The sequence below is a fragment of the Chionomys nivalis genome, chromosome 2, assembly GCF_950005125.1.
Source record: "Chionomys nivalis chromosome 2, mChiNiv1.1, whole genome shotgun sequence".
Lineage (NCBI taxonomy): Eukaryota > Metazoa > Chordata > Mammalia > Rodentia > Cricetidae > Chionomys > Chionomys nivalis.
Genome location: NC_080087.1, coordinates 22,787,870 through 22,813,857, shown reverse-complemented (window position 1 = coordinate 22,813,857; position 25,988 = coordinate 22,787,870). Strand labels below are relative to the sequence as shown.

Sequence of the window (25,988 nt, the reverse complement as noted above, 5' to 3'; positions counted from 1 at the left end):
TAAGTTGATGAGGAAGACTGACCAGGTCTCTTCCTCAAGAGGGTACCATATCTCACTACTGATGGTTGTAAGCCAGCATGTGGTTTCTGGGAATTGAACTCAGGACCTTTGGAAGAGCAAGCAGTGCTCTTAACTGCTGAGCCATCTCTCCAGTCCCCAATAGTTACTGTTATTCATTCCCAGCTTCAGGAAAAGGAAACCAAAGGACCGAGAAAGTAACTGACTTGCTCCACATCCCACAGACACTAAGCAGGCGAGTGCCTGTTTCTCACCATTTGAGCAGGTAACCTCTCTTAAAAAGAGAGTATTTAGTCTATGAGAATTGAAGAAGTAGTGAGAGACTCTCCTTTGCACAGTATAAATAGAAGATAAAGCAAAAGTCAGGCTAAGACTCTGTCATGCAAGGCAGGATGAAATGGACTATCCCCACAGTAATACAGAATCCAGGCTAGATTTACAAACCCATAACACAGACTTGGCTATCCATGGTGTCCCCCTCCCTGTGCAGTCAATGGTACTGGAGCAGGGACAGGCCAGGAATCAGCAGACTGTTCAAGTGATCATGAGGTAGATCAAAGCCTTGATTAGATTTCACAGGATAAACTCTACAGTTTTTTTTTTAAATTCACTACATTTACTGTTATGTGATATTATGTCCTTTGAATTAAAGGAAATATTCACTTCAGAATTTAATTTCCCTTTGACCAAAAGTTGAATGTATTTGATGAAGCAGCATTTTTTTTTTATTGATGATGTACAAGACAGAAAAAGTGGGTTACATAGAAGGAACCTGAGAAGTTGGTAACAGAACTGGGCTAATTCCATTGAGCTAATTCCATGGTGGCTAAAAACAGATACTTAGACAAGTAAAGGAGCAGCTGGTTCCTGAGCAACACTTCCATGATGCAGGGCGGTCTGCCTATTAGTTCAGCTTCACCTAATGACCTTGTTCTGGACACGGCCTTATTTCCTCTCTTGTCAGCTGCTTTGGAGGGTGGTGTCTCCTTCCCTGCCTTCCAATGCCTTTTGCCTAAAAGTCAGTATTGGTGAAAATGTGTCTGCAGATGAGATAGGTTTTAAATGGTTCCATAGCAAGGGCTTTCTCTTCCGCTACAGTAATACACTTGTAAGAGAAATCAGATTGGGAAAGGAGAAAGCTGTTGGGGAAAAATTCTGTTAAGCAGATGTCTACTCAGAGAACTGAGAATATGAAAAATGTTTTGACACAAAGCTCGAGATTATGAAAGAGTGCTGATTCATATTGTTCTAGAATCACCAAATGTTATGCTATAAAGAACCTGAAGGATCTTCTAGTATGAACCCCACATTTTGATGTGAGCCAAGACAATCAAATAACAAATGGCTCAAGGATACAGCTTTTTTGAGACATTAGCTACATTTGGCTTTCTTCTGGACATTTTACTGTGAAATGCCATATATAGTCATTCCTGGGTATCTATGGTGACTTGCTCATGTTGTGTTTGCTCATAACTGATGCCCATCCTCCTATATATTTTCAGTTATCTTTAGGTACTACATAGCTACACTCAAGATGCTCAGGTAGAGAGATCACAAGTTCAAGGCTAGCCTGTACTGCAAAACAGAACCAAGTTTCAAGGAGCCAAAATTGAATAAATTAAAATGAATTACTTGTAATATCTAATGTGACATAAAAATTATGCAAATTTTTATTCCCTGTTGTTTAAGGAATCCAGACAGGAAAGAGTCACAGCATCTGTGATACACTCAAACATTATCAATGTTACTCTGCAAGACACGAGACCTTGACCTTGCTTTCCTGAGAAATAACACTTTACACTCTCTCTTAGACACCCAAGGCTTGTATTGGTCATTGAGTTGATATTATAGAGGCATGTTTTGGGGTTGAATTGAGTTTTTGGAGACAAATTTTAACATTGGTGAAGATGAGAAGCAGCATAGGGAACAACAGAGTTGTAAGAAAAATAAAGAAGACATTATTTCTATAAATTTTCCCATTTCTTCACTGTTTTCCAATCAGCAAAGTGCTTACCTTCCTTGACCAAACTATGCTTTGATTTCTTTTTATTTTTAACTTCAGTGACAGGAAGTTCAGACAGAAACTGTTTAACCAACTTTTATTTACCATTATTTTCACATCAAAAATGCTGCCAGTCCTTGGCTTGCTGTGCCAGAAACAGACAAACACCTTTGTGTCTTTTTCCAATGCCAGGATTTATTGAATAACGATGCATTGATCACCCATGCAAGGACTTTAGTGGCAGTGATTTGTTAGATAACCCCATTTACTTAGGTAATCTGGAAGAAGTCAATGCAGGTTCTTACTTATTCTGATCTTCTTCCAACTCTTATTTCAATCTTACTTAGTGATATCAGCTCCCATATCATACATCATGCAGCATGTCTATCTGTCTGTCTATCTTTATAGATGTGGGTTACAGAGTGAATACAAGTTAAAGAAGTGATAGTAGAGTTCTATAACTACTTCTATAAATAGTAGGATAAATTCTATTTGCATTAATATGAACACAAATAAAATCTGTATTGATAAGAGAAGAATCTCAGCCAGGAGGTGGTGGTACAAACCTTTAATTTCAGCACTCCAGGAGGCAGAGGAAGGTAGATCGCTGTGAGTTCGATGTCAGCCTGGTCTACAAGAGCTAGTTCCAGGACAAGCACCAAAGCTACATGTAGAAACCCTGTCTTGAAAAATCAAAAAAGAAAAGAAAAAAAAAAAAAAAGAAGAATCTCAAATCACTGTCTGGGAAGAAACTGCTGTTTTAAAGTCAGGATTGAGAGCAAAGATGTAGCCTGCTGCAGAGACAAAAGGACTTGAGTCCATTCTCCCTCCCTTCCGCGGGGCCGCAGGATCACCCAGTTTAGCCTGTTTGGGCTCTGGGTCGGGAGCCCGGGACAGAGGGCAGCGGGAGTTTCTGTTTTGGTGGCTGGCCTGCAGAGTGGTAGACCTTTTGTTGGCGAGGTCCCTGGAAAACGGGGAGCCTGGTCCTGTTCCTGAAGACCCTTCTGAGTGGTGAGAGGGATCTCAGCCCGCGGTGGGAGCCAGGAAACGGAGCGAGGGCATCTTGTAAGTGGGGCCCCTGGCCAGCAGGAAAACCTGACCCTGCTTTAAAAGACCCATTAGATAGCATCGAAAGGAGGAGATGGGCAGGTGCCAAGGCAAGAATTCACCCAACAATCTGAAAAACAACATGAAAACACCAAAACCAATTATCTTACAACAGAAGGGCTTGAACACCCTAACACAGAAGAAGTGGAAAAAATTGACTTTATGAAAACAATAGAGTCCCTTAAACAACATGTATAATGAGCTTTTGTTGTACAAAATATTTTAGCCATTTTTAAGATTTAACAGTATGGAACAAATACTTTCCTTGTTACTTAATACAATTCTGTGTTACCCTAGGGAACATTTGTAGATGTTATCTTCATGTACATAGTGCTTATTTAGCCAATCTCTTATTGTTGACACTCTTTTTATTTGTTTTTGCTTATTATTACTCTTGCCTATGTGCTGTGATAAAGATTTTAGATAATAAAGTTAGTTATTGGGCCAAAGGCTATGCAGATAATCTAACACAGGCCCAATGATGTGCAGCATTGTTATCAAAACTTTCACTAAAAAGTAGGAATAATTTACTTACCACGGCATGAACTCTTGGCAATGCTTAGGATTATTGAATAGTTTGTATAGTTTCCTTGTGTGTGTGTGTGTGTGTTATGCATTTTGGAACATGTTTGTAGAACCTGCTGCTGGATGCAGCATTCCCAGTTTTGATTATTTATGGATACCGTAGATCTCAGGAAAACAGGCAGGTGTGAAGAAGGCTGCCCATGAGAACTTATTCCTTCCATATGGAATCTTTGAAACAGAAAGCTTGTTTTTTGTTGTTGTTGTTGTTTAAATAATGATGATTCATTTGTATTTTTATCCTTCTTACATTTTGTTTTCTCTTAACTTCTTTTTTATAGTCACCTGAAGTTACAGATAATACATTGGACCTCTTTTTAGAACTCTTTAACATACACATAGGGAACCCTGATAGCTGTACCTTGAAAACTCAGTGACAGACTCACTGTAGACAAACAGAATTTAAATGTGTTCTTTTGTTTGTTTGCTTTTGTTTTGTTTTGCTAGACAGGTTTTCTCTGTGTAAGAGCCTTGACTGTCCTGGAACACACTATGTAGACCAGCCTAAGCTTAAATTCACAGAGATCCACCTGTCTCTGTCTCCTGAGTGGTGGGATTAAAGGCATGCACTGCCACTACCTGGCTTAAATGTATTTCTAAAATATAAACATCAAATGCCCCAAAGTGAAAAAGACAAGGGCATCAAAATGTCACAAGGAGCAGAAGGAGAGAGAGCACGAGCAAGGAACTCAGGACCGCGAGGGGGGCACCCACACACTGAGACAATGGGGATGTTCTATCGGGAACTCACCAAGGCCAGCTGGCCTAGGTCAGAAAAAGCATGGGATAAAACCGGTTTCGCTGAATATAGCAGACAATGAGGACTACAGAGAACTCAAGAACAATGGCAATGGGTTTTTGATCCTACTGCATGTACTGGCTTTGTGGGAGCCTAGGCAGTTTGGATACTCCTCTTAATAGACCGGGATGGAGGTGGATGGTCTTTGGACTTCCCACAGGGCAGGGAACCCTGATTGCTCTTAGGGCAGATGAGGGAGGGGACTTGATTGGGGGAGGGGGAGGAAAATGGGAGGCGGTGGCAGGGAGGAGGCAGAAATCTTTAATAAATAAATAAATAAATAAATAGGAAAAGAAAAAAAAGTCACAAGGAAAACTTGGCACATAAAACTAGAGTGCAAAGCCAATTTCTGAAGTTAGAAACAACCATGAGCTTGGGTTTTATAAATAGGATCAAGAAAGTCAAAAATTCTGAAACTCTTGGTCAATGTTAATGCTGTATGCTATTTTTAGATTCTACAACTGTAGAGAGACGTGGATAGAGAAGCTTAGAGTTTTCTTTCCTTTTTTGAGAGACTTACATTTTTCATCGTGCGCGTGTGTGTGTGTGTGTGTGTGCGCATGTGTGTGTATGTGTGTCTCATGTGCGTGTGTATCTCTGTGTGTACATACACATGAGTGCAGATACCTGGGGAGGCTGGCAGAGCACACTAGGTCCCCTGGACCTGGAGCTACAAGTGGCTGTAAGTTGTTTGAAGAGGGTGCTGGGAACTGAACTCGGGTACTTAGCAAGAACAGTATTTGCTGTGCTCTTAAGTGCTGAACCATCTCTCCAGTCTCTAGTGCATTTTCCTGCATTCTAGAAAATTTACATTCATTAGCACACTATTTAATATACCCAAGAAGGCTTTGTGATGTACATTATAACCTCCATTTTACTCAAGAGGCACCCAGGGCTATCAAAGGAAAATTCCTAAAGGTTATCTAGTGCCCAGTAAACAGGATTGAAACAGGTTGCTTTGCCTCCTGGATCATACTCTTAACCACTCAGTTGTTAAGAGCAGTAAGACACCATCAGGCACAAAGCCAAGTACCACATTTTCTTAGTTTCATGCCATAAAGAAAGCAAACTACACCATGATAAATCTCTTTGATGCTTTTCTTGCAGCTTTTCTAGCAGGGGCTTGGGAATTGCTGGTAAAAGCTCTGTCCTTTGGGACTGTCCTGTTTACAGCAATTCCTTCAATGACCTTGTGTATCAGTTTCTGTACAGGCTGTCACCTGAATGTCCTAAGGCAGGGGATGACTCACTCACTGATGGCCAGACCCAGGATGCTGACGTGTTTGAGGACTCAGCAGGTGTCTGGACGGAGGCAAAGGAACCATCCTATTTGCTAGGGAGCCAAATGAATTCCAAGGTCCAGGGAAAGGTTGAAGTAGCAGAGGTCATTTTTCTACTGAGATACAACAAAGTTGAACAATGGTGACTTCTTGAGTGTCTTTCTCCCCACATCGACCTAGCTGATACCCGTCTCCATACAGAATGAAGACAGAATGAATGTGGACTTTTATTGGATGAAATTTAGATTAGAAGGAAGAATTTCCCATGAGTGATGGATGTTCCACTATGGATTTCTACAATATGCTGTGAAATCAATTCCTTATTATAATTCTTTTTAAAATGGGATATTATCAGTATTTGCCTAGTGTGTCTCAAGAAGCTATCTGTTGACTGGAACTGTATGTACAGACTAGACTAGAAAGGCAGGCACCCTCAGGTGGCCCTATGGCTGCACGAAACAAGTACTCCTAGGATAGTAGAGTAGTGTTATTTCCAAGGCTAAAGCTTTTACTTCTATATGAAGTAGAAAAAATAGTCCCATGTTTGCCTTCAAGAATGGATGTGTAGATGTGTAAATAAGCAGTGGTAAATATGGTTGTTTGACCAAGGTTTAAAAATGTCAAATTACAGTATTCTAATTAAATTGATTAATCGTTTTTTCCTTTGTGTGTGTATGTGTACATGTTTGTATGTGTGGGTGTATGTGCACATGTATGTGCATGTATATGGAGGCCTGAGATTGATGTTGAAAATCATCCTCCACCACATTTACCTTATTCAATGAGGGAAGATCTCTCAGTCAAGCCCAGGGCTTGCCCATAGGTCAGATTTACTGCACAACTTTCTTGGGGATTCCGTCTCCACCTCCAGGGACTAGAATTTCAGTAAAGTACCCAGCATTTACAAAGATTCTAGGGATCAGAAATCTAGCCTTCATGCTTGTAAGGCAACTGCTTCCACTCTGAGTCATCTCCCAGGCCCCAGGGACAGTATTTCAACAGAAATAACAGTGAAAAACAAGAAAATTATTTAAAGTGGTAGAGTAATACTCCTGCCTATTCAAAGGCAACATTAAGAGTATTAGCACACAATATTATCCTATCTGACTGCTTTAAAATTATCTGCATGTTAGAATATCTAGAATTAGATGTAGCCATTGGTTTTTCCTTCTTTGGATAGTTCCAATGTTTATGCCCATTGTCAGTACTTTTCCTAATGTTACCATTGTATAGATAATACTGCCCAATCATATTGTCTTAAAATTCTTTAGTTATTCAATACTAAGGATTTCTCAGTGAGTCTTGTGCCCTTTCTAAGTGTTGTTATCAGAAGATTGGATACTTAGTTTATAGCACATCTTCTTTTACTCTGTGCCTCTTCTGTCATATGGCTGAGTTAGACTAGCCCTTTCTGACATGAATTTTCTATTTTATGGGCTACTCTTCTCTTTGCCTCTTACTCTCTAGGTTTTAGACAACATTGTACTAGGAACAAAGTCTGTCATAAAATCTGTTATGTTGCAGCAACATATAGCACATTTTTTATGCTGTAATCTTATGCCAGATGCCTCACTAGAGAGTGTCACAGAACGTCAATCTATAAACTACCATGAAACGCTTGCTCCAGAATGACTCCCCACTGCTTCTAGAAGCATCACCTGGAGCTTCACATCCATTTTCAATCCCCTCGAATGTCAACCCTTCCTTACCCTCTTACAGGGTCAGTTTCATCCCTCCTTTTCCCAAGCGGTTTTCTCTAGTTCTCCCTGCTCATTTTCTAGTTCTCTCTGCTGTTTAGCCTAGCACTAGACACAGCAAATACATATCAAATTGGAAAATAATCCAGTATATGATCTTTCTTGGCAACCCTTAAAGGTCAGAACAAAGGCATTTTTTAAGTTGAAAGTTCAATAAAATACTCACCAGTAGAATGAAAACAAAATACATAGCTTTTATTAGCTGCAAGTATTCAAAATCATACAGCCTTTTTACTATTTAAATGTTTTAGTATAAATTATTTTCACATCTTCATAACTTTTCCCTAGGGCTAGATCCTGAGAAGTACCTAAATAAATTCTTCAATATCTGGGAAGCCAAGAGGAGGGCAGAGGGCAGGATGGTGGTTTAAGGTGGGCAGAGGGCAGAGTCGCTGGCTGAATGTATTGTTCCCACTCTGGCAGTGTTCATGGCCCGGCAGACAGCTCACCCAGTTTCCTTCTGCGACAGCTACACTTGTGATGTTTTACGACTCAGAACAAGTAGTGCATACTTTATGCATTGTCCTGACCTTTAGTCCCGGGCATCTGCACTGCATGCTTACTCTTGCCCTTCTCACGCAGTTGTTTCAGTTGCTTGTAATAGAAGGTAACGCAGTGAGAGCTTTAAAGGGACGTGATTTTTCTTTGCCCTTTTCATGTCATTTGTGTCTGATCCTCAATAGGCTAATGGATTCTTTCATTTCTTTTTCATTTATTCTTCTCTCATATACCACATCTTGACCAGTTTCCCCTCCCTCCTCTCCTTGCAATCTCTCCCGCCATCTCTCCTCTCCCGCAGATCAACTTCTCCTCCATTTCCCTTCAGAAAAGAGCAGACCTCCCAGGGATATCAACCAAACATGGCATAACAAGTTACAATAAGACTAGGCACATACCATAGGAGGAAAAGGGTCCCAAAAGCAGGCAAAAGAGTCATAGATGGCCCCTGTTTCGACTATTAGGAGTTTTGAAAGAATACCAAGGTACTCAGCATAACATATATGCAGAGGACCTAGGTCCTACCTATGCAGGTTTCCTGATTATCACTTCAGTCTCTGGTTAGTTGATTCTGTGGGCCATGTTCTTGTGGTGTCCTTGACTTCACTGGCTCCTCCAATCCTTTCTTTTCCTCTTTTTCAGTATTCCTCAGGCTCTGCCTAATGTTAGCTGTGGTCTCTGTACCTGTGACTATCAGTTGCTGGATAAAGTCTTTCTGATGATGATTATGCTAGGCTATGATTGCACTCTTGAGAGATCAATAAGATAATGTTTATGAGTACAAGTTTTAAACTATAAAGATTTGTAAAGGAAAATTTTGCTGTTTTATCTATGTAAATTTGTATGCAAGCTTGGAGACATTTTGAGAGAAACAGGCAGTTTAAACACAACCCAGTGCATAACTCTCAGCTCTCCATCAATTTATTAATAAATAGTCATGCAGAATGTGTGCTGTACATTTTTAATTTAAACAGCAGGAATGCAAAGATAGGAGGATGTCTGTGTAATGCAGCCAGCCTTGTCTACCAGAGTCAACCAGAGCCACATAGTGAGACCTTATCCCAACAAAACAAAACAAAACAAAAATTGTGCTCTAAGCCACATATCATATGAATAAAAAAATTGGAACAAGATCCCTGTAGAATGAATTAACCAACACAGATATTATAATCAATTATTTAAACACACAATGGTGTGTGTGTGTGTGTGTGTGTAGCAATAAAAAGGAGTCTAATAGTCAGGGAAAGTTAACAACTGTCTTAGTCACTGTTTTAGTGCTATGAAGAAACACCATGGCCAAGTCAACTCATATAAAAGAAAGCATTTCCTTGGGGCTTGCTTAGTTTCAGAGGCTTAGTGTACTATCATGGTGGGAAACATGGAGGCAGGGAGCATGAGAGCAGGCAGAAGTGGTGTTGTGGAAGGAATTAAGAACTGCATTCTGATTTATAGCTAAGACACAGAGAGAGACAGAAACAGAGACAGAGAGAGAACAGACAGACTCTGTCTTGGGCCTGGCTTGGGCTTTTTAAACTTCAAAGCCCACTTTTGTTGACAGAGGTTTCTGTCCTGCCTGGTTCCGGCAGTCATTTAGTTCCAAAGAAATCAGCACAGAGGTCTATATTAAATATAAACTGATTGACCCATTAGCTCTGGCTTCTTATTAACTCTTAAAACTTATATTGGCACATTATTTTTGTCTATGTTAGCCACATGGCTTGGTAACTTTTTCAGTGAGGCAGTCACATCTTGCTTGCTCTGCGGTGGCTGGGTCACAACTGCAGACTGAGCTTTCCTCTCCCAGAATTCTCATTGCCTTGCCTCTACTTCCTGCCTGGCTACTGGCCAATCAGTGTTTTATTAAAATACAATTGACAAAGTACAAACCATTGTCCCATAGCACTTCCTCCACCTTTTTTTGAAAATAAAAACTCTGACTCTAATATTCTTTGTTTAGCTTCTCTCCTGATCATTATCAATAACAACTTGTAACCAACATTCTAAACAAAGGAAAATATGCATAGTTCATTTTTTTGGAATGTGGGTGTAGTTTTCCAGACTACTTCCTGCTAATTGGGGGCATTGATAATCTTATGGGGACCTAAAGAAAATTTATAATTATGATCAAGTCAGGATTGGAGTATCCTGTGAGGCTTAATTATCTCAGCCAGCAGTCTTGAATCTGTTCTGAATGTAGAGCTCAGATATCTGGACCATTCGTTTCTATAGGAGATTTCTCAGGGGGTCTTCCTTGATCAAATCTGATTTTTTTTAAACCCAGAATGAATCTACAGCCTCTCATTTTCTGTGAAAACAAAAGTAAAACCTCTTCTCCAAAGTAACATACCTTTTGATTTCAATTTTGGAGTCAAGGTATTTTAAAAATACCTATCTTGGATTAATTCAGCAGCATTTATAAACAAATACTTTTTAGCAGCTGTTGCTCCTTCCTTAGCATTCAAACAATTCAAAGAGAACATAATAACATACAGTGTCCAGATTCTCTGTGAATTTTCATCTTTATGTGGCTTTATTTTAACCTCTATTTCTTTTATTTTTATTTTTAATTTTTGGCTTTTTGAGATAGGGTTTGTCTGTGCATTTTTGTCTGTCCTGGAACTCACTCTGTAAATCAGGCTGTCCTTGAAATCACAGAAATCTGCCTGCCTCTGCCTCCCAAGTGTTGGGATTAAAGATGTGTGCTACCACACCTTGAACTCACAGAGATCTGTCTACCTCTGTCTTCCAAGTGTCGGATTAAAGGTGTATGTTACCATACCCAGCTACTCTCCTTTTTCTTTTTTTCTTTTTTTTTTGAGTACTTTCTGCTTCCCCCAACCCTACATATATTTTTAAACACACAGTAAACCATTTAGAGGTTTTTTTCATCTTTGAATCTATCTTTACTGTATACCTCTCTCTGACCACATGAGCCTTTAATTTGCTAAGCGATATGGCTAGAATTAAAGCCATGGCTTTAACAGCTGGATCCAGCCCATTCCTTAGTTTTCTGAGATTCTAGCCTCATGGCAGAGGTACTGGCCAGAGCCATGTTTATTGGAACAACTATATGGTGTTTCAAGGTCCCTGCCACCACCAAAAAGCATGCAGTCAGTTTTTCATCAGCACCATTTAAGAGTTTCATGGCAGGACCTCTTAAAAGAGCTGCAAGGTTTTACAGCTAAAGCTGAGTCAGGAAGCATCTCTTAAATGAGAACGCTTGCGTCTAGCAAACAGAACCCACCAGAGAAACTGCTGCTATCAATAAGCCATGCTTAACTCTATTCTTTTCTGTCTAAAATTACTTCCCAAGCTCCCTCAGGCTTTATGTGGATGCAGTTACCCCATGTTGGGTACTACGCTCCCAATGATACATTTCCTCTAACCAGGCCACATCTCTTAATCCTTGTAATCCCATCAAAGCATTTTGTTCACTGATGTCTAAACTTTCAAACACATAGAGCCTTACAGGGACAATCTTATTCAAACCATAATTACAATCATTTAGTTCTTCCAGAAGAAGGCTTCATGCCCATTGAGACATTTCACTGCTTGATGTCTCAGTCTATTTTAGAGTGATGGGTTTGAACTAAGCATGTCCATGGCTATAACTAGATTTAGAACACAAGCATTTTCTTATTCTCATGCAAAGAACACCCTTGGTCACTTAATTTGTGTGTATTGTGATGAAGGACTAAAATAATTTTGGGGGTTGAAGCCCCAGATTTGGTGACTCAGCAGTAAGGTGATCTGTCACACAATGCCATCTCCTGGCAGACTGAGAGCGACTTTTGCTGAGTCTATCCACAGTGTCATGAAGATTCCCCAAACTGTATTTCCTAAGCGTGGCATCTCACTTCCTTCCTCATGCCCTCTCTTACAGACGAAGAAGGCATCTGTTGACTTTCTCTCTTAGAACCAGTCAGTACGTTTTGTTTTGCTGTGGCATGCTTCCATAGTCCAGGGACCTGCAGTTCTCATGATGTGTTAATTATTCCATTTGGTCATCTCTAAACTAAACCATGTAGGATATTTCAGCTGTCAAAGGGCAAAAATAAAATTTGATTACAAAATCTTATGAAAAAGGAGACAAGAAAGCTTTCTTTAAACATACAATCAGTGCTTATAACATTTTCACAGATGTTAAAATTCAAGTTACAAGTCCTTTCTGAAACAAATTATTTCATAATTGTTTGACTAAATAATTGCTATATTTATCTGACACCTTATTTTTGTTTTAAAATATGGCCAAATTTTCTGAAAATATTTTAATCACATTCTTTGGAATGAAGGCATATATATTTTGCTAATTCTTAATATTATTATTAATTATTGCTATTATTAATTTTGGTGTTGTTTTTTTTGAGACTCTATAGCTCTGACTGTCCTGGAACTTGCTATATATATTAGAATGGACTTGAACTCACAGAGATCCATTTCCTTCTGCCTTCTGAGTGGTAGGATTAAAGACATGCATCACCATGTCTGACAATACTGAATATTATTAATGAAATACTGACTTTCTGATAAATAAAACAATTTGCCTTATTTTAATTGCACCATTTTAATAGTTAATAAGATCGAGTGATTTTTGTAAACTTTCTACCCACTGACTGCTTATTTTTAAATTACTTGTTTATATCCCTGTACCCTTCTCAATTGGCCTGTCATAACAAATGTTCTTGATTGAAATTCTCAGTAATGAATTTAAGTATATAAAACCATTCTACTAAGCATGCATCAGAGAACAAGTCATATGGTGATACTCTCAAGAAACTGATGTTCTTGGTACAATAAAACACAAGCAAAAGTATCAGATATAGACATTGGGATTAAAGTAGTGAACCTGAGCAAAGTTTTCTGAGAGGGTAATTTAAGCTAATTAGAAGAGTTTTCAGACAAAGTGGAATGAATATTGAAATATGATCAATAAGATTATCTGCTAGAAGAGTGTCTGTTCAGATGCTAGAAGAAGGCTAGTGCCCAAAATGGATGTGTTTGGGGTATTCCAGGAAGAAAAAAAGTGGCCATAGTAGTAAGGAAGGTGAGGGAGGCAAAGTAGGATGAGACAGAGTTGGAGAAGGTGGAAGGACCCGCCTGGGTAGAGCAAGGTGGTCCAGGTAAGCTTTTATTTTCTGATTAAGCATGTTGGAAAGACACTGGAACCTTTTGTAATGGAACCACACTTTATCAGAGCACTAGGTGTGAAATGAACTAGTGGGAACAACAATACAAGCGGAGAGTCTAATCATGAGGCTAAGGCAGTTGCCTAGCTGAGAACTGAGAGTGCTTGTGAGGATACTCTTGGCCACCCTCCCTGATTCCTTTTCTCTGGTTCACTGATCTATGTTTTATCTAAAAGTTACAACCTAAGTAGACATCTGTTAATTTAAGCTATGACTTACCTCCTTTGGGAAGCATATTTGGTGATGGACTGATAAGAATTCCCTTGCTCAGAGGTGAGGCTGAGCCTGTGGAATGAGGTTCTCCATCACCTCCTGTGGGGACCAACCTGCAACTAATTGTTAGTTGAGACAAGCTTCCTGCTTAATTAGCGCTTGTCTCCTATCCTCCTCTGCATCTCTGCTCCTCTTGCCCTCCATAAGTTCTCTGAACAAGAATCATTATCTCAGCCTCCTCCTTTAGGGAACAGGACATAAAGCATGGTTAAGAGCTTGAAAGAGAGCAAAGAAACTGGATTAAGAATGTTCTGGAGACGAGGGCTATAGAAATGGATCCTATATTTGGTGAAAACACAGATGCTAGACTAATTCCTCAATTTTGTTATTGAGAAAGTTGGTGGGGAGAGGCTAGAGTTTCTAATAGACAGTATCCGGAAGAAGCATGTTTGCAAAGTAGAGAAAGAATTCAGTGTGTTGAATCTGAGCAGCCCACAAAAGGACATGACAGGCAGGCAAATGAATTTCACAGTCTTTTCTCTAAAGTATCTTTCAGCCCGAAGTTACAGTATATGACTAAGCAGTCCCATTGAAACAATACCTGAGGGCATATGCTGAGAGTGGTTCCTGAAGTGGGAGAGTCAGCCAAGAGTTTCCCATGATGGACTCCTAGCATGATGACATTCAGAGGATGAGCAAAGATGGAAAATAAAGCAAATGAACCAAAGAATGGCCTTTTAGTAGTGAGGGGACTAGAGAGTCTCAAGAGTCAGGAGTATTAAAGGCTTTAAGGGATGCGTGGCCTTGAATACAGCAAGTTGCTGATTAAAATGAAGATCATGGGTTATAACAACAGGGTGTTATTAGTAGCTCTAATAACAAAGGACTTTGGTGGGACAATTTTGATATGGTGGATATATGTATGTCCAAATTCATGAAGCTTAAACATTAAATGTATGTAAACTTCTAACCAATAAAATGCAAGTGACTTAATTAAAAACACAGAAAATGAGGAGAGAATGGGAAATTAAGAAGCAGATCTGTTGACCTATGTAGTTTTTTTCTGTGGGGACTGGGATAGTGGATGAAATAGTAGCCTAGGTGGACAGTTCATCCAAGAACTATTTTTCTCTAGTTGACATAGTAAAAGGTGGCTGACTGTAGAAGGAGCTGTAGGCCGCTTCCCGCCACCTGGCTCCCGCATGGCTAGCTCAGCCCCAGAAATAACAACACACAAATTGTATTCTTTTAAACACTGCTTGGCACATTAGTTTCAGCCTCTTACTGGCTAACTCTCACATCTTGCTTTAACCCATTTCTAATAATGTGTGTAGTACCACGAGGAAGATTCTAACCTGTGTTCATCTCGGAAAGGAGAGCTATGGTGACTGCCTGCCTCGGCTTCTTTCTCCCAGCATTCTGTTCTGTCTACTCCGCCTACTTAATTTTCTGTCCTATCAGGGCCAAGGCAGTTTCTTTATTAATTAACCAATGAAAGGAACACATAGAAAGCAACACCTACATCAGCTGACAGAAGTTTCTCTCCTGCCTGGTCCTGCAGCCATTCAGTCCCAAAGAAACACACAGAGGCTTATAACAATTATAAACTGGTTGGCCTATTAGCTCAGACTTCTTATTAACTAATTCTTTTTTTTTTTTTTTTTTTTTGGATTTTTTGAGACAGTGTTTCTCCGTAGCTTTTGGTTTCTGTCCTGGAACTAGCTCTTGTAGACCAGGCTGGCCTCCAACTCACAGAGATCCGCCTGCCTCTGCCTCCTGAGTGCTGGGATTAAAGGTGTGCGCCACCACCGCCTGGTTTATTAACTAATTCTTACATCTTAAATTAGTCCATAATTCTTGTCTGTGTTACCTTTTATCAGTGACACATTTTTATCTTGCTTCTTCTGTGTCTGGGTGACTACTGCAGACTGAGCCTTTCCTCTTCCCAGAATTCTCCTATTCTAGTTGCCCCAACTATAGTTCCTGCTTGGCTACTATTCAACCATCATTTTATTAAACCAATACAAGTGACAAATCTTTACAGCATACAAGACCATTGTCCCACAACAAAAAGGAAGAAATCCATTATCTAAAAAAGGGAGAAGCATCACAGAAAATATTAGAATAGCCAAGAAGTGATGGGAGTTGTTCACCTTGAGGAGGGGTTGGTTTTGTCCTTAAGCACTTAAGACTTGTGTTAGGAATAATGACAGAAGATATGAGTGTCAGTGAGGAAAAATTTATAAATGTTGGATTAATTATTAACTTTCCTTCTGTGTTCTTGTTAAAATTTCAAATGAGGACTCCAGTTGATCAGGTAGTGGGAGAGTGCCCAGTTTAGAGATTTTGCAGGGATTCTTTTCTGGTCTGAGTTTCTGTACCTTGACTTGGAATCCAGATGAAACCAGTTGATCCCCGTATTCCAATGAGCTCAACTTTCCCATGTGTTTAAAAATGGGACATGCATTATTAATCATGTCTGTAAAGTAGGGCAGCAATCCTTCATTTAGCAAACAATGTTCAACTGTGGATGGATGCCTAGCTCATGTAATTTCTGTTGGCTTTCATAGAATTGACTGCTGGTTGTATCTGATGCTTTTTACTCCACAGAGGTCTCCTTTCGACCCCATTTGGACTTATGAATTATTGGGCAATACCCACACCCTTGCACGCACTCACCCCCAGACCCCCAAGTCCTCATTCCAGTTGGCAGGGATGTGGCTGACACAGAGGTCTTGAACATCTGCTGGTTGTTTCTGAACAGGGAATTACGGCGAGAGTGGAATGGACGCTTTCAAAGAACTGGCTGCCCAGGAAGGCCTCTGCATCGCACACTCAGACAAAATCTACAGTAATGCAGGCGAGAAGAGCTTCGACCGGCTCCTGCGCAAGCTCCGGGAGCGACTTCCGAAGGCCAGGGTTGTGGTCTGCTTCTGCGAGGGCATGACGGTGCGGGGACTCCTGAGTGCCATGCGACGGCTGGGTGTCGTGGGCGAGTTCTCACTCATTGGAAGGTAAAACTCAATCTCTCCCCCGCCCCGCCCCAAATAGTTGGCACATATGTGAATCCTTTATAAAACCAAGCTTCTTGACTCCAGGTGAGATGCACAGAGCTGAGCACCTGTGTCCCTCCTCAGGCAGCGCAGACCTGCTTGTGTCTTGCATAGACAGAGGCATGCCGAGCAGCATGGCTGGTAACAAGGTGATGAGACTCCATTAGAGACACAAAGCTGTTTGCCGGCATGGCTCCTCGTCCTTTGCTTTGACCTCCTCCAGATCTGAGCAAACAATACCCAGCATAGTATTGGTGAGTGGAGGGCAGTGATAGGAACAGAACATGGGTTTTAACAGTTGAAATGTAAAGAACTGACTAAATGGACTTGTAGACACGCAGTATGCTGTGTGTGTGCTCACACATACTTGTGTGTGTGAAGGATATTTCATGGTGTTCCAGTATGATTTTTGCAGATATCTTGTGATGGATTCAATGTCTCATTTCTCTTTCTGGAGGATATGAATGTATGTGAGTACCCATTCCCAGCATCCTTTATTTTTTTTTTCCCTACAGGAATTTTGATCAAACAGATTCTTTGCTTACTAAGTTATCTTCTTAGTAGTGCATAAATGAAATTCCATTTCCTCTACTGATTCTATCTCAGCAAAGGTGCACATGTCCTAAGTACCCTGACTCTCCTCCAGATTTTGGTGCTCCCTCTTTCCCCTACACCGAATGGGGTATGTTCATGCTGCTCTTACAGAATGACCTCAATTGCTGGCCCCTTCTCTTGGAAGCTGGGGAATGGTAGCATGGTAGGACATGGAATCCTCCATGTCCCCAGAGGACTCTCTCTTCCTGCTCTGTGTCCACTCTCACTATCATCCAGAATTAGCAACCTGAGACCCTTCATTGGCTTTTGAGAAACAGGCAGGATAAAAATACAAACCAACAAGTGAAGAGTCATTGAGACATTCTTCAGGGATAGGGGGCATGGTGGTCAGGTCACACTGGGATTCAAACCCTGGGAATTACTGAGTTTGGGTAAGACTGGCACACATGTGCTCACGGTCATCACCTTGCCTTCTTCAGCACGATGCAGAAGTGTGAAACCACTTAAAATAGCCATAAGAAAGCAGGCCCTTTAAGGAGATGCATTTGAAGAAGATTCCTGTCTCCTTTAGGAGGAAAGGGATGTAAACAGCACTGTTGAAGTGTTACTCAGAATGCTGTTCTTAATATAAGCACCAGGGCAGATGGCACCCGCTAGTCACTCTTCAATTACTTCTATAAAATGCCTGTTACTGTTATTTTTTTGAATAGAAGTCTTTTATTTATTTATTTATTTATTAAAGATTTCTGCCTCCTCCCCGCCATCGCCTCCCATTTCCCTCCCCCTCCCCCGATCAAGTCCCCCTCCCTCATGGGCCCACAGAGCAATCAGGGTTCCCCCAATCCAAGGACCCCCCACCTCCATCCAGGTCTAGTAAGGTGAGCATCCAAACTGCCTAGGCTTCCACAAAGCCAGCACGTGCAGTAGGATCAAAAACCCATTGCCATTGCTCTTGAATTCTCAGTACTCCTCATTGTCCCCTATGTTCAGCGAGTCCGGTTTTATCCCATGCTTTTTCCGACCCGGGCCAGCTGACCTTGGTGAGTTCCCGGTAGAACATCCCCATTGTCTCAGTGTGTGGGTGCACCCCTCGCGGTCCTGAGTTCCTTGCTCATGCTCTCTCTCCTTCTGCTCCTGATTTGGACCTTGAGATTTCAGTCCGGTGCTCCAATGTGGGTCTCTGTCTCTGACAGAAGATGTTATTTTTTTAAATAAAGAATGTTTACTTAAAAAAATCAGATATTTACCATTTCAAAAGCAATGATACTCAAGTCTCTTTAATATCTTGGGGGCGATATACCTTAGTTTAAGAAATCTTGAACAGATGTGCCAGATGTGAGCTTTGGGGTACAAGGACTAACTACATATGGAGGATGATGCTCTGATGAGCTGCTCAAGTGCAGTGTAAATCCATTCTCTCACTGTTGTTCAAAACCGGGGAAGGTGGTGAAATGACACCTCAGACTTTGGTGGCTCTAGTTTGTATGCTAACAAGGAAACTAAGCTTATGCAAGCAGTTCTGAGAGTCTTGTGGGCACCTACTCGTGGATAGGTCAGCCACTTGCCCTTGTACTTTTTTCATTTCTCTTATTGTCTGCCTGCCCCCACCACGATGGATTCTATTGTTCCACCCCTAGGAACTGTTGCCCAAACAAGTAGCCACATTGCTAAGAACACTGTTTCCTGTACCAATGGTTGTTGTTCTTGAGACATGCATTCCTTGACATGCCCAAACCGTAGCACACCCTGCCAAAGTGAAGGAAATTGCCTCTTTCTCTCTAGGCTGCCTTCTGTGAGGGTCTATCAAACTGGTGTTGGCTCTTATTTCTATCTCTTAGCAGGTTTTGAAGAAAATAATATTTTATAGCTTTTGTTCATAATACTCCTTTAAGATCCAAGTATGAATCTACTGGGGACTGAGCTAGGGACAATGTTGGCTATAATCATATACATACTTGGGATCAGCCTTCCCCTCAGGTGGCCAGTTGTTCTTTCAGCAGGTTAGGTCTGTCTTGAGTGCTGCCAGTAGACACTGCCTGAGCTCAGCTTCCTACTCAGCAGACATGTCAGAATGTTATCAATGACTTCTAGGATACCATTTCAGGTTATAAAATCAGGAGTCACTCTTTACGGAGTTCATTTTCTTTCCTCTGACATGGTATAAGGCTTGCTGCTGCCAGGCTCACAAGGGGACATTATATAGGTGACAATGGGCAGGACCTCTTTTTACATAGGGAAAGACAAGTAAGTTTTAGTGTGGGTTGTAACAGGAGATATATCGTTGTAAATGAGTAGAATTTCCTGAATTAAGATTGACATGTCCCCCTTCCATGGCTCTCATTTCCCTTCACACTTTACCGTGTATCAGGAATATTTGCCGTCACTACCATCAAGTCATGTTATTTCAGGATTTCAAGATTTCTGATATTGCTATCTTCCTCCAAGGTGTGGTCTTCCTTCACTTAGCCTAGCACAATAACCACCCAACCCGACTGCCTCCCCACTCTTAGCCAGCTGTTCTCAGAACAATCTCAAAAACTGAAGTCAAGTGATGCCAGACTTTACACCTCATGAACAATACCTTAAAATGCATCCTAGCATCTTTGATAACAAAGTCCATACAAAAACGCCCCAATTCTATCATTACAGTCAAGTCTTTAAGCAGCTGTTCATTAAGCAGATGTTAAGCTTTAGTAAGCCAATTATGAACTGAAAATCTGTATTCCTGGATTCCATTAAATGCACTGTCTTAATTATGTTTTATTTCTCGGAGATGCTGGGACCAAGGCAACTTGCAAAAGAAAGCAATTAACTGACGGTATCAGTTCTAGAGAGTTGAGTCCATGATCATCATGGTGGAGAGCATGGCAATAGTAGTAGGAGGGTAGAAATGGCATTGGAACAGTAGCTAAGAGCTTACACCTCATATACAAGCATTAAGTAGAGAGACGCTAAGAATGATGTTGGCTTCTAAAATCTAAAAGCCCATCCCCTACCGACACACCTCCTTCAACGAGGCCACACTTCCTAATTTTTTCCAAACAGTTCCACCTACTGGGAACCAAATATTCAAATATATGAGCCCACTGGGAGCCATTCTCACTCATATGCTGCCACAGAAGGAAACTTCTCAGATGATAACTGAGTAAGACATTGATCTATGAGTATATCAGAATGTCAGTATGAGTCATTTTGTTTCTACTTTTTTAATAGTAGTAGTAGTAGTAATTAATTTTACTATAGGTCCCTGGGCTATCTAGTCTCAGGTTCTTGCTCACCTAATCAGTGTTGGGTATGAGTTCTATCTTGTGGAGTGGTCCTCAAGTCACATCAGATACTAGTTAGTTTTTCCCACAAGATTTGTGCCACCATTGCCCTAGCATATCTTGCAGGCAGAACATTATTGCAGGTCACAGGGTTTGTGGCTCAGTTGATGTTTATGTTTATCCTTTGGTAGTAAGCAGAGTACCTTCCTATACCAAACACTAGGACATAGGGGGTGAAGACTCAGTGTAGACACCAGCTCAACTTCTTCATGTTTAGTGAGCTGTGTAGGTATTGTCTTAAGCAATAGGACGTGGCTGTCAGTTTATGGAGAGCAATCTATAGTTTGGGCAACAGCCTGGGTTGTTTGGGGGGTTCCCATGAGACCCCCTAGACCAACAACTCAATGAGATGTAATGCAATCCCAGTACTTGAGGTTTCATTTGGTAACAACATAGAGTATCACCCTTTCAGCCTAGAAAATGAAAAAGAAAATTAAAAGTCAAATTATCATACATTTGGGAATTGCTCATCATGGAAAAATAAACTATATTGCAAAAATTAGAACTTTAAAAGGGATTTCTTAAAGTAAATAAAATATTCTATAACCAGAGAATGTGAGATAATGGAAAAATGGAACAAAACAAATATCCGGGCCAGAGTAATGGCTCTGCCATGAAGTACTCATGTGACCTTGGTTACTCAGGGATTAACCCCAAGACCATTTTTTTTTCTGCAGAAAATGAAATATTTGGCTCTAGATCTTTGTTAGGTATTTTTATAATCTTAGAATTTATAAGATATTCAGATAGTATAATGAACACATGATCAATAGGATACATTTATGGGCTCTTTTTATCTAATTTGAGTCATGAATTGGTGTTGTTCAATATACACTGTCTCATCAGTCACCTTCCTAAACCCAGAACTCATCAAATGAGCTCAGCATTTTCATCTGTGGTCCTGAGTCCAGCCTTCAGGCTTGCAGGAGACTCTAATGTTGAACCAGTAGGCATGGCATCCTCATGAAGTAGGTTAACAAAGTTTGTTCCTATTAATCATCCTGCAACATAATAATGTATCTTTGGCTGTACCAAATTATCATTGTAAGATTGTTCTTAGGATTATGCTCACCATATCTATAGTGATCATTTTAATGAGGGTAATAATGTAGACGCGTTTGGGATGTAATGCCTGCTGGGCATTCTACACGCATTGTGTATATCAGGTCACTTAATTTTCACAGCCATGTGATGAGAGGGTAGGCATCTTACCTGCATGTTGCTTCATCGAGAATTTAATTAATTTCTAAATGATACAGAGAGAAACAGTCTAGATTTGAACATCAGCATGAAGACATCAGCTTCTGTGATTGTATTCAGTTACTTACACTATCAATCAGACTATGCTTGCCTTGTTTAAGTGGCATTGGTATCACCCCTTATTTTCCTGGCTGTTTGGTCCCTCTTCCTGGCAACTACTTTAATATTAAATTCATCTCCTTTGGAAAAATTAACTAAAGTTACTATACCACATGGGAAAACTATTTTACAATTCTGATTATATTATTTCTCTGAATCCTTTCCATTTCTTTCGAGCATTAACTATTTTAGATGATGATTCAACAAAGGGGCTTATAAACTCTTTCAAAACTGATTCTATTTTTCTACCACAATACCTCTGTTTATCTATGGAACTGAACTTAAACAGAAGCCAATACCTGTTTCTGCAAATCCCTGTTTGTCCATGTAATCGTCCTTATTCAGAAGCCTGTTTGGGACAAATGAGTCTCTGAAATCAAATTATTAAAATTCAAGGGATAAACTAATGAATTTGTTCTAACTCTTAGATTGTTTCTTTATCTGACAAAAGTAAATTCTAAAACAACACACACACATATAAATACACAGATATACTTTAATTCATAAACATCTCAGTAGTAGCTATTATTGGCTGAGCGTTTGACTGTTCCTCTTCTATTAGTATGTATCTCTATTCCTACCAACCCTGCAAAGCTGACTCAAAATACACATAAATTTAGATAATCTAAAATTCTAAACATGGTAGGTGGTAGTGATAGAATTTGAACTCACCACTACATCCTGTCACTGAAAAGTTACAGTAAGTATTGAATTATAGCTGAAGTATCTATTTCATGTAAGAAAATTATTTTACATTCCTGATTAGTTATTCATTTCTATTCTTTTTATTTATTTTCTAATATTAAATATTTTAAATGATAATTCAAAAAGCGTATAATAGTTTTTAAATCCTTCTGAAAACAAAAGCAAAGAAAACAAAACACCTTTAAAGTTTTTGCATTAAAGCAGCCACATCTAAGAGTAGTTGATAAATGGTAACAGAGTAAATAAGTAGAATTCGCAGCTTTGCCTATTTTCTGTGTTTCTCTCTTCTTCCTCATGAAAACTGTTCTGTCCCTTTCAACCAGTCATGTCCTAGTTTTCAGATTCATAGAGATAAAAAGGAGAACCCTTTTCCCTTGCCACACACACAGAGCAGGTATAGTCTCAAGCATCTCTGAAATATGAATCTGGGATTCCTAAGGATGACCGTGGGATAGAGATGGCAATTTCTTGTTGATTGACAGAACTCTGGTGTGATGGCTGAGTTGCTCATTAGTTGGCTCCTGTCCACAGCTGAACCCAAGAGCATCTTCTAGCCCTCATCAGATACTCCTTCAGCATCTCACAGAGGAACTGGAGAACCCATACCTACTTTTCAAAATAGCTTTATTGAAATTCACCAATGCTAAGAGTATAATTTGATGAATTGTATCATCTACATGAACCAAAACAATGATTTGTGAAACATTTCTGTCACCATGAAACACTCTTCAGTATCTCCAGGATGGTTCATCTCCAGCTCCATAGAATAGCCATTGACTCCTGCCATTGAGATAACCATACTGAATATAGGCTTTTGTGTCTGACTTTTTCTTTCTTTCTCTTTTAAAGTTCCCTTAGACAGTGACAACTCCAACTGTGGCAAACAGTATAGTATCTGCTTAATTTTCATTTTCATATTGATTACTTTTATTCTTCTGCAAGTTCAGCCACGTACATAGTGTATTCTGATTACTTCACTCCAACCTCCTCTTATCTCCTCCCAGCCCTGTATTCTTCATTTACATTCGTGCCTTTCGTTTCGCTTTTTGACCACCGAGTTTACTAGGACTGTGTGGCTACAGGCTTGGAGCTATACACTGGAGCTTTGTAGGCTCATCATTTAGGAACATAACTGAAGGCCATACTGCCCTTCCCTCTAAATCCACCATTAGCAATAGCTTAACCAGGAAAGGTAGGAGCTCATTAATACCTCCCTGATCCATGTTAACTCTGACAGGTCCACTTTGTGCAGGCCTAGTACAGGCAATCAGGCCTAGTACAGACAATCATAGCTACTGTGTGATTATGGTTGCAATAGCTGTATCTTGTTAAAGATAGCATTTTTGTATCTTTTCTCACTATCTTGTGGCTCTTACATTCTTTATGCTGCCTTTTCTATAATAGTCACTGAACATTAGTGGGAGTGGTATAAATAAGTAAGCATCCCAAGCAGCTACAAATCTCGGTTCTCATGACAGAATCTTACTTAACTGCTAAAACACTATTCAGATAAAATTGCATCAATAGTTTCCTATTTATTTCTGGGTAAGATTTCAGGGGCATGGCTGTGCTCACTTGCATATATACTTGCCAACTGACAGGAATTTATATTGTCTCAATATAAACTTTATCTGTTATGAATAATACTGTTACAAACATCCATAGTCAACTCTTTTGCGGTCATCTAGCCTTAGTTCTTAAGAGAAGAACTGATAGGTCATAAATGTGTGATACTTTTAATTTTAGAAGTTACTTTATAACAAACCACCTAACTGTTCTCCAGAGTGACTGAAAGATTGCAATTCTAACAGCAATGTTTGAGAACTCTAAATCCTGCACAGCTTCACCAAAATAGGATTGTCAGTCTTTTCACATTTAGCTGTTCCAGTGGGTGTACAGTGGCATCTCTTTGTGGTTTTAATTTGCATTTTCCTAATGACTAATAGTATGAACACTTTTATGTACTTATTTGCCATTTTGATACATTTGTGGGTGAAATCTTTTGTGTACAGCTGTGTCCATTTCATTGTCAGTTTGTTTGTCTTATTGTGTGGAAGTTCTTGATCACTTATGAGCAGAAATTATGCTCATACATATGCTTAGCAAAATTTTCTTTTCTCTTGTGTCTGAAACTTTGGTTTTGTTAGTGGTGTTTTAAAAGATAAAATCTGATGTTGACAAAGTATAGCTACCAAATTCTTCTTTTGTGGTTCATACTCTGTCCATCTGCTCCAAGATCAGATACATTTAAAGCAGTTTTATAATTTTTTATTTCATAGCTATGATTCATTGGGAGTTAACTTTTTTGCTGTGAAATAAGAGTGAGGATATTTTTTATGACTAATTGATGTAGGAAGGGCTATTTCCTCTGTCAACTAGTTTTCATTAAAACAATAAATCTATCTCAAATCTTTCTATAATCTACCTGTAATGTAATTGATCCATCTGCCTATCTCACAGCCTTCTATCATTAGCTGTAGTCTCCTCTTACCCTTCCCTTTCTCTACTGTGTAGCTTAGAGACCATCACTAGGTGGTCACATCGACTATTTTGCTTATTATCTATCTATGCACATATTTACATGTTTATTTATGAATATTTGATGATATAAATGACACAGAACGTTAATATTAAACCATGATGTCAGAAGTCTGATGAAGATCACTGGCTTAAACCAAGGTATTATCAGGTCTGTTCCCATTTTAGAGTCTGCCCACACCCCATGACTTATTCTAGTCTTCCTCTATCTTCCAAGACCAACAGAGATGAATGGTTTTATCTCAGATTGCCATCTCCTCAGTTCTTCCATCTGAATCTCTACCATTATAAAAGACTTTTGTGTTTACTTTCAACCCATCTAGGTAATGCAGGACCTTCTCCTTAATGTAAGGCTAGTTTATCCTAAGCTTTGATTCTATCCTTAGCTCCCCTCTGTTACGTAAGTTAGTGTGTTTACTTGTTTCAATGAGGAGGGCCTGGAGCTCTTTGACTGCCCATTGATCTGAGTACGAAGTTAGAAAAAGTGATTAAGTAGTGAACCCACAAGAAAACCAATGCTAAGGAAACATTTGGTGGAAAAATGAGGGAGACTGGAGAGATGGTAGGTTGAAGAAGCATGCATAACAGAGAGAAAAATTTGAAATTGTGTGAGATCAGATGTCTTAATTAGGTCGTACTTATAACCATGGTACGTGGTATGGGAAGGTTCAGGGTGTGGAATTTCCACAAAGGTAGCATGCGTGCCTGGAAGATGGACCAGTAGTTTGTAATTACTTAAGGTTTTCACTGTATTTCTAGAATTGATTTACTGCATTGTATTTGCTGCGACATTATTTGAACTTAATTTTGTGTGTGTGTGTGTGTGAGAAAGAGAAAGAGAGAGAGAGGGGGGGGCATTTCGTATGTTTCAAAGTTTTTGAAAAATACTGTCTAATGAATCAATGGGGAATACTGTGTTAGTAATGCAAGAGGGAGGGCCAGATTTAAAAAAGAGAAACAGCTGTGCTTTCCCTGATCTACAGGAGTGAGGGTATCACGGGGTGACCATT

The 25,988-nt window shown here is 39.8% G+C and overlaps 1 protein-coding gene across 3 annotated transcripts in view; it reads left to right on the top strand.

The window, feature by feature from the left end:
• Positions 1–25,988, top strand: part of Grm1 (glutamate metabotropic receptor 1) — a 389,047-nt gene that overhangs the window by 107,994 nt on the left and 255,065 nt on the right. For all 3 annotated transcript variants that reach the window (XM_057762221.1, XM_057762223.1, XM_057762224.1), the window contains one exon: positions 16,207–16,456. In XM_057762221.1, coding sequence (XP_057618204.1) covers positions 16,207–16,456 — 250 coding nt within the window. The remainder of the gene's footprint in view (positions 1–16,206; positions 16,457–25,988) is intronic.